Source organism: Gymnogyps californianus, chromosome 8 (assembly GCF_018139145.2).
Source record: "Gymnogyps californianus isolate 813 chromosome 8, ASM1813914v2, whole genome shotgun sequence".
NCBI lineage: Eukaryota > Metazoa > Chordata > Aves > Accipitriformes > Cathartidae > Gymnogyps > Gymnogyps californianus.
Window position 1 is genome coordinate 7,981,269 of NC_059478.1, and position 14,151 is coordinate 7,995,419.

The 14,151-nt window shown below is 38.8% G+C and overlaps 1 protein-coding gene across 5 annotated transcripts in view; it reads left to right on the forward strand.

Moving 5' to 3' along the window:
• Positions 1-14,151, forward strand: part of DNM3 (dynamin 3) — a 182,920-nt gene that overhangs the window by 108,441 nt on the left and 60,328 nt on the right. For all 5 annotated transcript variants that reach the window (XM_050900709.1, XM_050900711.1, XM_050900708.1 and 2 more), the window contains one exon: positions 4,900-5,009. In XM_050900709.1, coding sequence (XP_050756666.1) covers positions 4,900-5,009 — 110 coding nt within the window. The remainder of the gene's footprint in view (positions 1-4,899; positions 5,010-14,151) is intronic.

The following is a 14,151-nucleotide window of genomic DNA, read 5'->3' on the forward strand; positions in this document are numbered from 1 at the left end:
TTGTATCTGTTCCTGTCTGTAAAATGAGGGTAGTGATCCAGCCATCTAAAATAGTACAGTACTGTAGAACATCTTCATTTTGGTACTGTTTTCTGCCTCTGCTGCTTAACTGCTTTGCCAAATAGTTGCTTGGTTTTGGTGTTCCACCTACACATTTTAGCACCCTGATTGCAGGATACCTTAATGATGCCCTGCTATCACTAGCTGCTTGCAGAAACAAGGATGCCTGTGAGTCAGGTAAGTATTAGGCCTGGGTTACTAATGTGGAAACAAATACAGAGAGTAGTACAGTGTTTGTCTGGAAATCTAGTTCAGAGGCAGAAATGCCAACCTTTTTATGGGCTGTTCCCAAGCTTTAATTCAAAGCTGTCCTTCCTCAGTTTATCGTTTTAAAGTAGTTCTCTATTGTGCCTCATTAATGCCTAATACTTGTTAACGCCTAATGCTAACGGCAGAGGCATTTCATGGATTACTATATTTGCTATCAGTGCGCAGTAATTACCCTTGAGAATTGTACTTTCAGTACAAATGATGCACAGAATGAATCCTGCTGTAAACCAGCCTTTGTTCCAACTTTTCCAGTGTGGCCTGCACTTCCAGTTGGGAGCTTGATTTCTTTGAATCTGTGGTCCCCACAATCGGCATAGACAGGTTTTGGTTGATGTCATGACCCCCATGGCTGGAAACTGGTGTTCTAGAAAGCATTACAAAGTGGTGAGCAAACCAGCTCAATTCCCCATGACATAACTGAAAGTGTGATTAGGCCAACTCAGACCTGCCTTTCAGAATCTGAGCATCATATATTTGAGTTGTCCTGCATGAATTTTGCTTCTGTTCCTCAGGATACAAAATGGGGAGTAGAGTTTGTCCTGCATGCTGCTGTTGCGCAGTAGCCATCTTGAAGTGACAAATAAAAATGAGAATCACCTTTGATAACTGGAAGAAGCTGAAGTAATTTAACAATCTCTTTTCTCTGAAGCAAATGCTTTCTGTTCCCCTTATAATCTAGTTAGCTGATATTGTGTCCAAGGTTGTTTCTTCTGCTGTTCCGATGGAGTCTACGAAGTTTCAAAAGCAGAGAATGATTTCTGCCCCTGGCTGAAAACGAAGTGAAGTTCCTTAGCTTGGAAGTGCTGGCTGCGACCTTGCTGGGGGGAGGAGAGCTGCTGTTGTATCTTTTGCATCCCTTGTGCCGTTTTGGACTTCAGCAGTATTTATTTTTAGTACATTTAAACACTGCAGAAGGAAGGGGCAGTTGTAATATGGCATATTTACATCATGCTGTCAGTTCCTGGCAGCGTACTCGCCTGTCAGAGAACAGAACTAGTCCATTAAGGATGTGAGTGCTACTTATGCCCACGAGTGGTGAAACATCGTCTCAAGGGTGGGAAGGCCTCCCAAGGCTAACAGGTTGGTTTGTTTTTCTAAGGTGCATTATGGGGATTTTTTTTTTTCATGTCACAGAGACAGGAATGGGCCACGCTACCTCCCACTTTTTCCTTCTTCTCCTCTACTCCGTGTAGGAAAAAGAGAGGCAAAGTCTCTACATGAGATCAGCATGTGCTGGTTTTTCCCCTCATGTCACGCTTTAGTTCTCTGCCCCATTATAAAAATAAAAATCTATAAATAAAAAAGAACAAATGCTGAGGGGGACAAACTGGACCCACAGTTATGTGCGTGTCGTCACTTGTAGAAGTGTGCCTAGCCCCATTCCTCCCAGGCTTCATACATTCCCTGTTTCTTATGCTGTCAGCCTCTCAGGATGGGAAACATGCACAGATAGTCCTGGCTGGAGCTTTTTTTGCCCTGCCATAACATAATATTAATTGAGCTAAGGCTGAAATGATGTTGGGCTCATCTGCTGTTGAATTAGCTCATGCTCCATTTATATATATTTTTTTCCTCTTTGTTTGGAGAAAAAAAAAAAAAAAAAAGAGTTGCTATGGGTTTTGCTGCCACACTTTAATATCGCAGTAATACCTTTCTCCTGGAGTTAAGCAGTATTTAGGTCTGATCTCTCATATGTGACATGCTGTCTCTGTTAGCTTCAAGCATAGGCACCCTATGATTTCCCTTTCTTGGAAACTGCTCTGTCTCAGCGTGTGGGTAGGAGGCCATGTAAATAAATACCAACCACTTCTTAGCCTTCAGTAGGCATTTCCTTTTTCCTGGTGGCTATAGAAGAAACACTTTCTCACAGTTTGGCATCAAACATTTATAAAACTTTCCTGCTTGTGGAATTTTTGTTTAGATGATCAGATTCTTGGTATAGTTTTTTCATCAGTTTCTATTTTTACTCATCTGTGGTTGCTTGGTTTGTCAGTAAATAGTGTCTGTCAGAACAAACACTTCATCAGAAACTTCTTAAATTTCTGGTAATTGAATAGTAAATCATTAGAAGCATATTCTGTAATAGTGAAAGATAAGTTTTAAAGAATAAAAATTAAGTGTATCTAGTTTTTTTCTTAGTTATGATGGAATAAGTAACTAATATTTTTGCCCAAAAGATTTTTTTTTTATATATATGACCTGTCTTAAATGTTTGAAATAGAAAACAAAGTCTCTTACATTACCATGCAGTCCAGCTTTCAACTGAAAAAAAATATTTGCTTTTAATACAAAGTTTAACATGTGTTCTCCTGAATTTATATGCTAGGATGTTATTCAAGTGTGTGTCACTTTGTCATGGCAGCAAAGGTAACATGTCATGTTATCTTTTAAATGCCACCAGAGCTATTTAGGACATAAGTTTCTAATATCAAAACAGATCATATCAATAAAAATTAGTATTAGAGGACAGTGTAATTCTAATTTTTATACATAAATATCTGATCTATAAGTTCTTTAGTTTCATTTACTATTATTTATGTACTTTTTTTATTGGTAAATTATGAATTTACTTTGCTAGTTTTATTTATCTCAGTGGTAATACTTACTGAAAGGATGACAGTATACCCACCCTTCAGGGAGAGTCCCAAAGGTTCAGAAAGTATATATTCCCTGAAAGCAGAATATAGATATGAACTGTGATAAATAGCTATAGACTGGCACAGAACTAGACTCCTTCATTGGAATTGTTGTTAGATGAGAGAGTGAAGAATATACATATGTATGATCTTTTGGGGGAATAATTTCTAGGATGGCTAAGCTAGAGGCAGTTTGAAAATCCATCAGATACTTTTTATGTAATACTCCCACACTGGATTTGGTAACTTTTGTATTCAACAAAACAAGACAGTAGAAACCATGGTTTTCCAGAAGGGCCTTTGAAATATGCTTTTTCCCCTACTGAGGCCTGTTATGAAGCTGTCTAGGAAAGTGAGCCATTGTTGGACACGTCACTGTATTTTTATAGTTTCACGCTTAGGTACATTCTCATCCAGTTTAGTTTTGCAATCTGCTGAAGCTTAGCCAAGTTGAATTGCATCTGCCCTCACAGTACACACATCACAGTCTAGCTAGGACTTCTTCCAGTTCTGTGCAGTGGAAGTTACTTTTGTGTATTTCTTCTGGGAAATATGTATTGAGAAAAATGAGTCCTAGTTTGGTTTGTCCCTTTTGCCCTGTTTTATGGCATACAATAAACTATTATCACATGCATATTTCTTACTTGAGCCGACCACCGTAGGTGATGTCCCAGTTCACAATTCTCCAGCAAGTGCAATGGGTGCTAGACTTTACAGCTAGTTCTGATGATGGCTAGGCAGACACTAGTCAGTCCTGCTTCATGTTGGCAGATAAGGGACTGTGAAGGAATGCTAAGCTTTCCAACTTTGGTGATTTATTGAACTTCCATAGAGTCACTGGGTAGCCAAATTCTCGAGAACCCCATTTGGTATCTGCTGCACAAATTCCAGGGCATAAATCCTCTCCCCACTCCATTGCTGTCATGGTAATGGCACCAGCCTTAACAGTACCTTAATGGCCTTTGAAAGCTGTTAAACTCTGTACCGTGCTAGTACCCTTGCCAGCAATTTTATCGTGATGTGCAAAACCAGAATGGGGGTATGAGGGTGCAAGTGTTGCCCCTCTTGTCTTTGGATCACTTAGCATCAGGTGTATTTGCAAAGCAAAATGGAGAGGTTTGCCCTCGTTTATCCATCCGTATGAGGACTTCAAGGAAGTTTAACACAATAAGAACAGCTAATAATTTTAGGGCTTTCTTGTTCTGACATCATAAAGTAGCTTGAGAGTGTTACTAGTCCTTTATTTGGAGTGACAGGAAGCAAGAAACCTAGAAAAGGTGAAATTATAGAGAATGTGCTGTAAAGGAGAGTTGTGATGAAAATGCAAAAGGGGTTGGCTACAGCGAGAGTGAATAGATCATTCCTGCTGTTTGGAGAAACAAGCTGGTTAGATTGGATTCTGGTTTTGTTTGTATATGGTATAGATAAAACCTCCATGATGCTATGATTTTGATTGATTTGTATGATTTTTGTATTTTCCACTGGAGGAATGAAAATTTATGCCTGGGCTCATCAAATGCCACCTCTAAATAATTAATAATAGTAATTCTAGATAGAGATGAATTTTTTGTCACAGGTTAGTCCAGTTGTTACGCAGACAAGGTAGAAGAGTTCTGTATTGATTAGACACTTTCATTTTAGTTAAGTCTGACTCTTTTCTTTTTCGAATTCAGAGGAAGGAAGAATAATAAATGTAGATGCTTATGTGTTTGAAATTTTTTTATTAGGAAAAGTTTTAAAAGGGTCAGTGAAAAACAGAACTGACATTTCTGTTGCAGGTATGTCTATGAAAGATAACCAGACATTTCGATTTTGGATATTCCCTTATGATAATAAATGTACTGAAGGCATTACCAACTAAACAGAGCTTGCTGAGATCAGGCTTCTTTGAGGCTTCTCACATAGTGTCGTTTTAATCTGTTTTTTTTTCTAGGAAAAAGAGAAGAAGTATATGCTTCCTTTGGACAACTTGAAAGTGCGAGATGTTGAAAAGAGCTTCATGTCTAGCAAACATATCTTTGCATTGTTTAACACGGAGCAGAGGTAAGAAAATGTGCTGTTCTGCAGATAAAACTGTATCTAACTGAGCATTTTAATAACTGGCAGTGCAGTTCTGCTATTTCCACTATGTTGAGTGAACAAAGATCTTGATACTCTTGATTTATCTGCTTCTTTGCTGTTGCATAACCATGGGACGAAAGGTTAGTGTCCTCCTAGCCACTCATGGGGTGAAACAGCTCCATGATTAGTCATCTGGTTCTTCTGTATGGCTGAATAATCATCTCCTGATCCTATTTTTGTTTTGTTTGGCAATCACCTAGGCTTACCAAAACATTCATGACTTCTGTACCTTGTGACCAGATTCAACTGGTGTAAATCACAAAAGCGTCATTGCTTTTCACTTTCCCCAGTGGAAAATCTTGCCTGTCTGTAATCTTGGGAGTCATTCTGTTGTTTGTTTGGGTTTAAATACTGCTGAATGGAGAACAAATGAGATTCCTCTGCTTCCCTAATTAATAGAATCTTTGCTTTGTAGTGTTTGCCTCATACTTTTCCTTTCAGACTCCATCCTCTGATTTAAGTGGTGTGGGTACTCTGTGGAAGCCTACTCCTGATGCACAGACAATTCAGATTACTGTGCGCAAATAAGTCAAGGAAACGTGACAACACTTAAAGACGTACAAGTGACATGTAAATTTTATTATTATTTTATTTTTACTGAAGAGGAGAGTTGCGTTTGCAGCTGCCTCAGTGGAATTGCATTTCAGCAGATAAGGTGCAATTTCTGTAAGTTCTTTTTCAGGAAAATAAGTAAAATTAATTGTAGTTGTAGCATGGATAGATGCCCTTGTTTTTCTCTTCTCTTTTGCTAAGTCCCCTCACACTCCCTCCCCCCTCGCATGGCCAAAGCTTGGCAATACATTCAGATGTTGTTCAAGATGCTGAGGGCTGGATGTGGCTCCCTGCAGAGCCAGCTGTTGTTGCTCCTGAACTGGCCAGAAATAGTCCTTTCAGAAGCAAGGAATGCCCCTCCCTCCTGCAAAGCAAAAGCAAAGCACAGGATTTCTGGGCTGTCAAGTTTTTGCTGGCCCCAGAAACATGAGGACACAATGTGAGTCTCCCTCTGAACTACCCCATGAAGGCTTTGCCTACATCTGCTGACGTCTCAGCTAGCCTACATGTGGACATTGTCTGCCAGGAGATGCCCTTTGAAAGTATGTTACACACGTACTTGCTAGGAATAAGATTTCAAACACTTGACCACTTGCATCTCTGGAGCACAGAAAAAAGCTTTGGAAAACTGTTCATGTTTTTAAAAGCATAAATGATCTTCAGATGCTGGAAATTAATGTAATTCTGGTTATTCTGCTGTAGAGATGTGTGAATCATTCCAACATTGCACGTACATCAGTCAAGAAAGAGAACTTTGTCCTGGTGGCTTGATATCAGCTGTACATATTAAGTTCCTTCCATGAGAAATCTCTTAATTTTAGCTTGTTGTTTCTCCTTTGTTTTGGCTAATGGCTTTGAATATTTTCATCATCTTAAATACTAATCACTGAACTGCTGTGAAAATCCAAGAGAAGCATGCATTTCCATTGACAAGTTTGGGATTTATTTGGGTGTTATATAGCTGCACATTCACATTTTCACTGGATCTTCATACACGCTGCACAGCAAGGATTTCAAAATCAGATGTCTAAAATGTTTGCCATGTCTGTAATAACCCTGCCCATTTGGGCTGTGAGTAGACCCTCCAGCATCTGCAAGCTGCTCTAAAAACATCCTTATATTTATACGGGCATGTTAAGACATGACAGCACAGTGATAAGACAACAAAATAACTTTGCCTTGGGAGAGGCTGTTTATGGAGACAGTCTTCCAGCTTAAAAGGAGGCAGAAGTTGTTCTTGAAGAAATATTTATTGAATTCTAGTTACAGCGGCAATTCCTCTGTTACTATAAAACAGCTGATTTTTTATATTTCTAAAAATCTGCCTGCTGGCACAAATTGGTCAAAACAAGTTTAGTATCACTTTCCACTGTCTCCTAAATTCATAGACTGTGTCAGCAGAAGCAAGGATACTGGGGCTTGAGTAAAGTGATCTGGCCCTCAACTGGGGACAGTGTTCCCTGTCCCAGATTCTTAGGGAAACTGAAACAGGGAATTGGTAAAGATCTGTTGAAATAAGGAGTCTCGTTGTTGTTTTGCTTTATGCTAATCCGTTGATTTCTGGTTTCTGGAAGGGGGGGGATATGGCTTGCCTTTCAAAAGTCATGTAAAAATTAACTTAGTTTCTGGTTGGGTTTTTTTGGGGGGTGGCAGCGGTTTTTTTAATTAAAAAAACCTTAGCAATTGAGAAAGAAATCAGCTTTCTCTTTCTGAGTTTGCCCACTGAGGGTTCTGGTTATGGAACCATTTTGCTGTTTAAGATGTAGATCATTAAAGAACAAAGGCAAAATCATCTGTTCCAGCTTCCATGATAGCATGGAGATTGTTCTGTATCTCTTTTTTTTTTTTTTTTTTTCCCCATAATCTGCAGCATTTTTTTTCATTGGCTATGCAAACTTTCTTAATGTTCAATTGAAGTATTTTAATTTTCATGCAAAATCCTTTTAGGAGAAGAATTTTAATAAGCTTGTTCTCTTTTTCATTCCCAGCCCCTCACTGCATAGGTATTTGCTACAGCCATATGTTTCTGATACTGTACATTTCAATAGTTTCCTGGATTATGCACTGCATTTTTTCCATTTATGAAAACCCTTCCAGTTCTGAAATATAGTTACCAGGAAAATGCTCATTTCACTGCATAGAAGGAAAAACCATCTTGAGTTAGCTGAGGCATGGGGATAGATGCAGAAGGAAACTAACAGTACCTGTCATTTTGATTTACTGCAGAAGTCAACAGTTCCCTGACAGGAATCAAATGCAAGTTGGTAATGTATAGTAAATGGAGACTGTGACGATTGATTTCACAGTGAAGATAAATTCTCATGAAATGAACATAATTGTATGTTTATGAAAAGGCTGCATTGTGAAATAATTAAGTTTTTTTCCTGTTACTTTCTAATTAAAATTTTTTTAAAAGGGGAAAAAAAGAAAGGAAAACTCTTGATGTGCAATAGATATAGTATTGCTTAAAGAATGGGGGGGTAAGTTTTGTTTTTCAGCAAACTAAGTAATTTATTTAAAGTTTTTGAGTGGGCCCATCTACTTAATTTATAGACACCATGGAAGACCTTTGGAGATGGACTCCTCTAGTTTACTTACCTTAGCAGTACTAGATATTAAAACAAAGTTTATTAGAGTGAGTGCTCTTTGACTCCTGGATCATTTTTGGCCGTGTCCATCTACATGAGTCTGCCTTTAAGCAACTGAAGTTGAGCTGTAGGGTCAAGCAGTATGTGTCTAAACCTAAAGCTGTCAAGAAAGCGAGTGCTATTTTATGTTAACCGTCCTTTTCTCCTCCACCATAAACCGCTGGCAAGTTTTTTAGACTGGAAAAGAGATCAAATATATTAAAAGTATTTGAAAATAATTATACTGTAGGAAAGAAACTAATGTTTGCAGTACTGCTGCAGAACATAATGTGAAGTTGTGTAGATGTAGCCGCTCATTGACTTTCTTAGGCAGAGCTAAGAATGGAGGAGAGAGGATTTTGTCAGCACCTGTGCTTACATACAGTAGAGTAACCTGTGATGTCCTCATTGATGAATGTGTAAGACTCTTGTGCAGAGTTCAAGAACAAACAAGACAGATTCTGCCCATCCCAGAAAGTTTACTTTCCTTCTAGGATTTCGTTCCAAACACTTTGCCTATTCCCCACGTATTTCCTATAAAAATTATTTGCTGATTGGTGCTTTTTCTTTTAGCTAAGTACTGTAGTCTGGGACAAGAACTGTAGTCTTAAATGTGCCTCCCTTTAGGATCTATGCAACAGTCCCATCTCTCCCTAATTAAGAAGGGTAAGCAGTCATTATTTCTCATCTTACCCAGTTGACTATAGGATCCACATGGCACTATTTTACTAGATTCTGTGTTGTTCTACAGTAATCCTTTGCCTTTGCAGTAAAGCAGTTGCACTTTTTTCCTGATTTATTGGTCAATAAATTGTATTACTGTATTACAACTCCATCTAAATACTACTTCTCTTTTAAGTAAAGGAGGAATGATGAGTAGATACTCTCTTCTTTTGCTACAAGCAGAGAAAAAGCTTCCTTTCCACCTCTCCTCCAACTCTGGAGAGATGAATTCTTTCTCTTTTGTGGGAGAAGAGATTCTACTAAGTAAAGATTTTGGGGGTTATGAAATGGTAGTAGGCTGAAGTGTTTGGCGAGTTGGTGAATTTTCGGGCCTTTCCTACCAATACTGGGAGTAGCAACTGTACAATGAGGAAGAGTTACCTGATGGAGAGTCCCTTATCAGTAGTCTTTCTTATGCAGGAAGCTCTGTTCCTCTTCAGACTCGTTCCTTTCCTTGGAGCCAAAGAAGCAGAACCAGTGTGTGAAATTCACCCTTCCTTGCAGAGGAAGATCCCACCAAGTCTCCCTGTCTTTTACTTTCCTGCCCAACCAGGATCCAGATGAAACCAAATAACAGTGTTGCTTTCCTCACCTCTGTGGTTCTGTATGATAGGGGGATGTGAGGAGCAAATTCAAAGCACAGAACTGTTCCTGTTTGCCTTCACAAGAATAAGTTCCCGAGAGCGGAATGCTCCTCGATAATCATGAAGCAGTGTGACAGAACCTACCATCCCTGCATGAGAGCCGACTGTCTGGGGCAGACTCATTGTAGAAACAGATCCTTAATCTGAGAAACAGATGAATGTCAAGAGGAGAGCGATCAAAAGGAAGTTTTGAGGGCACACAATAGGACTGGAAGTAGAAGTGCCAGATGATAAATTTTAGCTACTGGCTCCTGAGTACACTCTGACTATCAGGAATCATATTGGACAAGAAACTGTGTTGTCTAGTAGCACCCAGGAAAGTAAGCTATGTCTACTAAGTGAAAGGTATGACAGTATTTATTTTGGGTGCATGTTGTTGGCTGAGTGTTGCTCTAGAAGGGGATGGAGTACAAGTCTTCTCTGGGACTCCAAATGCACTAGAGCTTTAAGTCCTGAATTTCTTCTTATGGACAGCAACTGGTTAACTGCTATCCATATATAAGGGAAATTGGGCAAGAGCCAAAATAAAGGGAACTAGTGAAAGGAGACCGGGTCAGAGGAGGTGTTGGATGGAAGCCAGGCTAAAGGAGAAAGCCTAAGATGAGATGTGTGTTTAGTTACTGTTTTTGAATTACTCAGAAAGCTAAGCCCCAGGAAGAGCTGGACTGTAAGCTATTCAGAGCCCTCTCTGTTAGAAATGGAAGAATGAGAATCTATTTAATTAAAAAAACCTCGCAAATTTAATCCAGAAAAAAGCTAATAACGTTTGTAAACAAACTTCTAAGATGCTGGTGAGTACAGTATGTAAGAATACGAAAAATATACAAACCCAAGGAATAACTAACCTTTATCCCCCAAGTCCATTCCATTTAAAAAAAAAAAAAAGGGGGGGGGGAAAGAAAAGAAAAAAAAGGTTTTTTTTTTTTCTGGAATATTTCCTTTTTATCATTATTGACAAGAATTCTTTGTATGATAAATAAAACATAGTATGGTGCATAGCTAGTGCAGGTATTAAGGTTTAAAACTGGTATTACAGAGCAAAAAGGGGTTCTCAGGGAAGGGAAACAGCGGTGCCAAACCCATACCTTAAATATGATAGTTACACTGTACTTGAAGAAAATTCCCTAAGTGATTGTGTGGAATCTGAAACGTTAGTGACACCTACCACAGACAGAGGTGTTGTAAGCATGGGCTAAGTCATGGCCGGTAAACTTGACTCAGCCTGCAGGACAGCTTCACCTTGCTTGCTCACTGTGACTCAGCAAGGTCTGGGTCCCACTAACTGATCCGGAGAAGCACAGAACCGGAGCAGGAGACGTGCTGCCTCCATGCATGAGGAGGGACTGACAGCTGTGAGCAGCTTTTGCGTCTGTGTGGCCCCAAGGCAGGTTCCAAAACAGGCTTCCATCCCTCACCACGAAAACGATCAAACCTTCTTCTCCAGGGAGTTATGGAATATTTTAGTGCCAGTTACTGTTACTACTGCAGATTTTGGCCTATGTGATGTTAGGTTTGGCTGCATTTCTGTTCTGGATTACATACAGAACTCTAGATACTTCATTGTCCAGGCTTGGCTATATACTGATCAGCGTATCTTCTGTTCATTTTCACCTTAAAATTGTGTGGTTTTGTGTGTGTATTTGTGTGTGTGAGCTTGAAAAGATCCTTATACTCCTGGGAGGCCACTTATATGAGTTAGGTGGTAAAATCCTTAAGTGCTATTATTTCATGACATTGTCTCAGAGGTTGTCTCTGGCTTTTCTGGATATTAAGAAAAAAATCTTCAGAGACATGTGTAATTAATTTTAATTAGCATTCACATTGGACTGATCTGAAATGGCACGCCTTGATAGAAAATGTTAGTCATTGCTGTTAACTCAGAGCAGATGGTCATTTTTGTTTCTTTAACAAGATTTGCAGAGCTTCTAGTAGAGCTTTCTTATATGAAAAATAGTGCATATATTCAAACCAGCCATTGTGGAATTACAGGTGTCTAAAATGGTAGACTAAGACTAAGGTTGAATAAGCAGAGTGTATACAGTGGAGCTGCAGGTTGAATAAGTAGAGAACATACAGTAGAGTTTCATCCAAGATTATCTTTCCTGATTGTGCCATGTATATTTGGAATATCTGGATTCTGTTATTTTGTACCTTTTTCGTTTTAGGTAACTATTTACGAAACCCATATTCTCTATGATTTCAATTTCAATCAAATAAGAAATATCTAAGAATTGAATCTTCTGTGTTATTCATGGAATAAAATTGGGCCGATTTGCATTTGGTTCTAGATTTCTAATGTTCATTTTAATTCTGCATGCATCCTAATAAAAAGACCAGACATTTACCAAAAAATCGCCTGAGATAATAAGCACACTTGTTTGAAATCCCTGTAAAAGAAGATATTCCTTTATCTTTCAGTCTGTGAGTAGCTTCGCTTGTTTCAGTGCAACTGCTGAAGTTAAATGTGGTTTTGTGTTCTTTGGAGGATTAAAGTGGCTTATAGGCACAATTCTAAAAATTTCACTAATGTTCTTGCTCTGTAATTGCTGTTCTGTCTCCTCCCATATCGGCAAGAATAAATGCATCTTCATTTAATCTTGGTTTGTATTTTCTCTTTATATAAAAAAAATTACATGCATATACAGTACATCTTTGTCTACTGAAGTGTTCCAGATCCAACTCAATCTAAAAGCTGTCTATGCATATGGTTAATATGTGGATATGCATTGATATATATGCATGCATATTAACTGGGTTTGTAATGTGTCTACAGTGGTTGCCCTTAAAATCTTTCCAGGTTTGTTGGAGATAAATATTTAACCTTATCTTAGTATTAAGAAATTGCAAGAGATACTATACATCTTGACGTCTAGCAGTTGAGTTTGCTCAGATGGCAAGCAGTTTTGATGTGCAACCACTGTAGAGGGAAACCTACTGGTATTGCCTCCACTGTAGCAGGCAGCTAGAAAGTTCTTTCTTTGTGATTTTCAGTTGTGTCTTATCCACCTGTTGGTCCTGGATTGTATAGTTCTGCTGTTTTATAGGCAATCAAACCTTCTCTATGCATTGTTGACAGCCCAGGCTTCAGGACTAGTGGGACAGGAATCTCAGTAACTCGCAGCTGGGCTCAGTCTTCAAACTTATCTGGCACTTCTCTGTTTCCTCTGGTACACTTTCAAATACCTTACTCCATTCCTGCATTTTCATGTTAGGATTCTTCCATGGTGGGAGGGGTTAAAGAAATACCTATGGACAATGTAAAGGTCATTTCTGCATTAGAAAGTTCACTTTGGGCCCTGAAATATATGGGGGAAAGGAATCCAGTATACTGGAACCAAAGGTAATAATAAAGCGAAGATGTTGTCGGGTAGCAAAGTTACAGCTGGGTGTCTGCTGGACTTTCAAGTAATGGGCTTGGCCTAGAGAAGGTATGTCCTGAGTGTGGAACCATTCCGGAATCGGAAATGATGCTTTTAGTCCAATTGTCTGTTCATCTCCATAAGCAATTATGTTGTGTTTTTTCTGGAATGCAGTTTTTGAGGTTTATTTATCTAGAGTATAACAAAATCTGCAGATAAAAAATGGTAACCTTTTGCATTTTTCACTCTGGAAAAAAAGTAGTATGTTAATTTCCAGTAATGCCGCTATAGATATATTTTCATGTACAATGCAGGATATTAAATTACAATGATGAGACTCTGCAGGAGGAAGCAGCATAGGTATATGCATATAGCTTTGTACACAGCTTCCCCATTTATGTGTTCACATTTAAAAAATGTTAAATATTCAAGGGAAATGTTGCACACGAATTGTACTTCTAGGCATGTTCCCATTTATTGTATCTGTTTTGTTTCTACAGTCCCTTAGATTTAAAGATGCCTGAATACCAACAAGATTTGTATTGTTGAGAGTTCATCTTTTTGCTTCTTGGTATCCTGTATTATATCATTCTCTTTGATGTATAACATCCCATTTAGATGCTATAGAGATGAGAATGAGAACATGACCTCACTGTATTCCATATGGAGTAAGTAGGTGAGGATTGAGTAGTAACTGTTTCTGTGCTGATATCTTCAGCAATTTTTAAAAGTGGAAGAGAGAACAAAACAGAAAATCTGAATTGTTTTCAAGAACGTTTTTACAGCTTTCCATGAGATGCCAGTGGATTCCTAATGAGTAAAACATGTTAATGTGTTTTTGTAAGATTCCACTAGTTACAGAAAAAGGACACACTCTTTTCAGAAGTTACTTTGCCTTTTTTTCCTTTGAAAAGTTCCTGTGCCTGTCAGCCTTTCTGGAAGAAAGGCAGGCAAAGGAAGTCTAGTAGCAAGGAAGCTGATTTGGGAGGCAAGCATCCATTCACCTACCCTACTGTAAGCTTCCTATGAGTTCTGGCTCAGCGTGTAGGTCCTTCAGTTCCTCATGTATGCTGTGAAGCTGAAACCTGTGTTCCTTTATGGTGGTGGTGGGGTAAGGTTAGCTACACTAAAATGATGGAGCTCTCAGATACTACAGAAC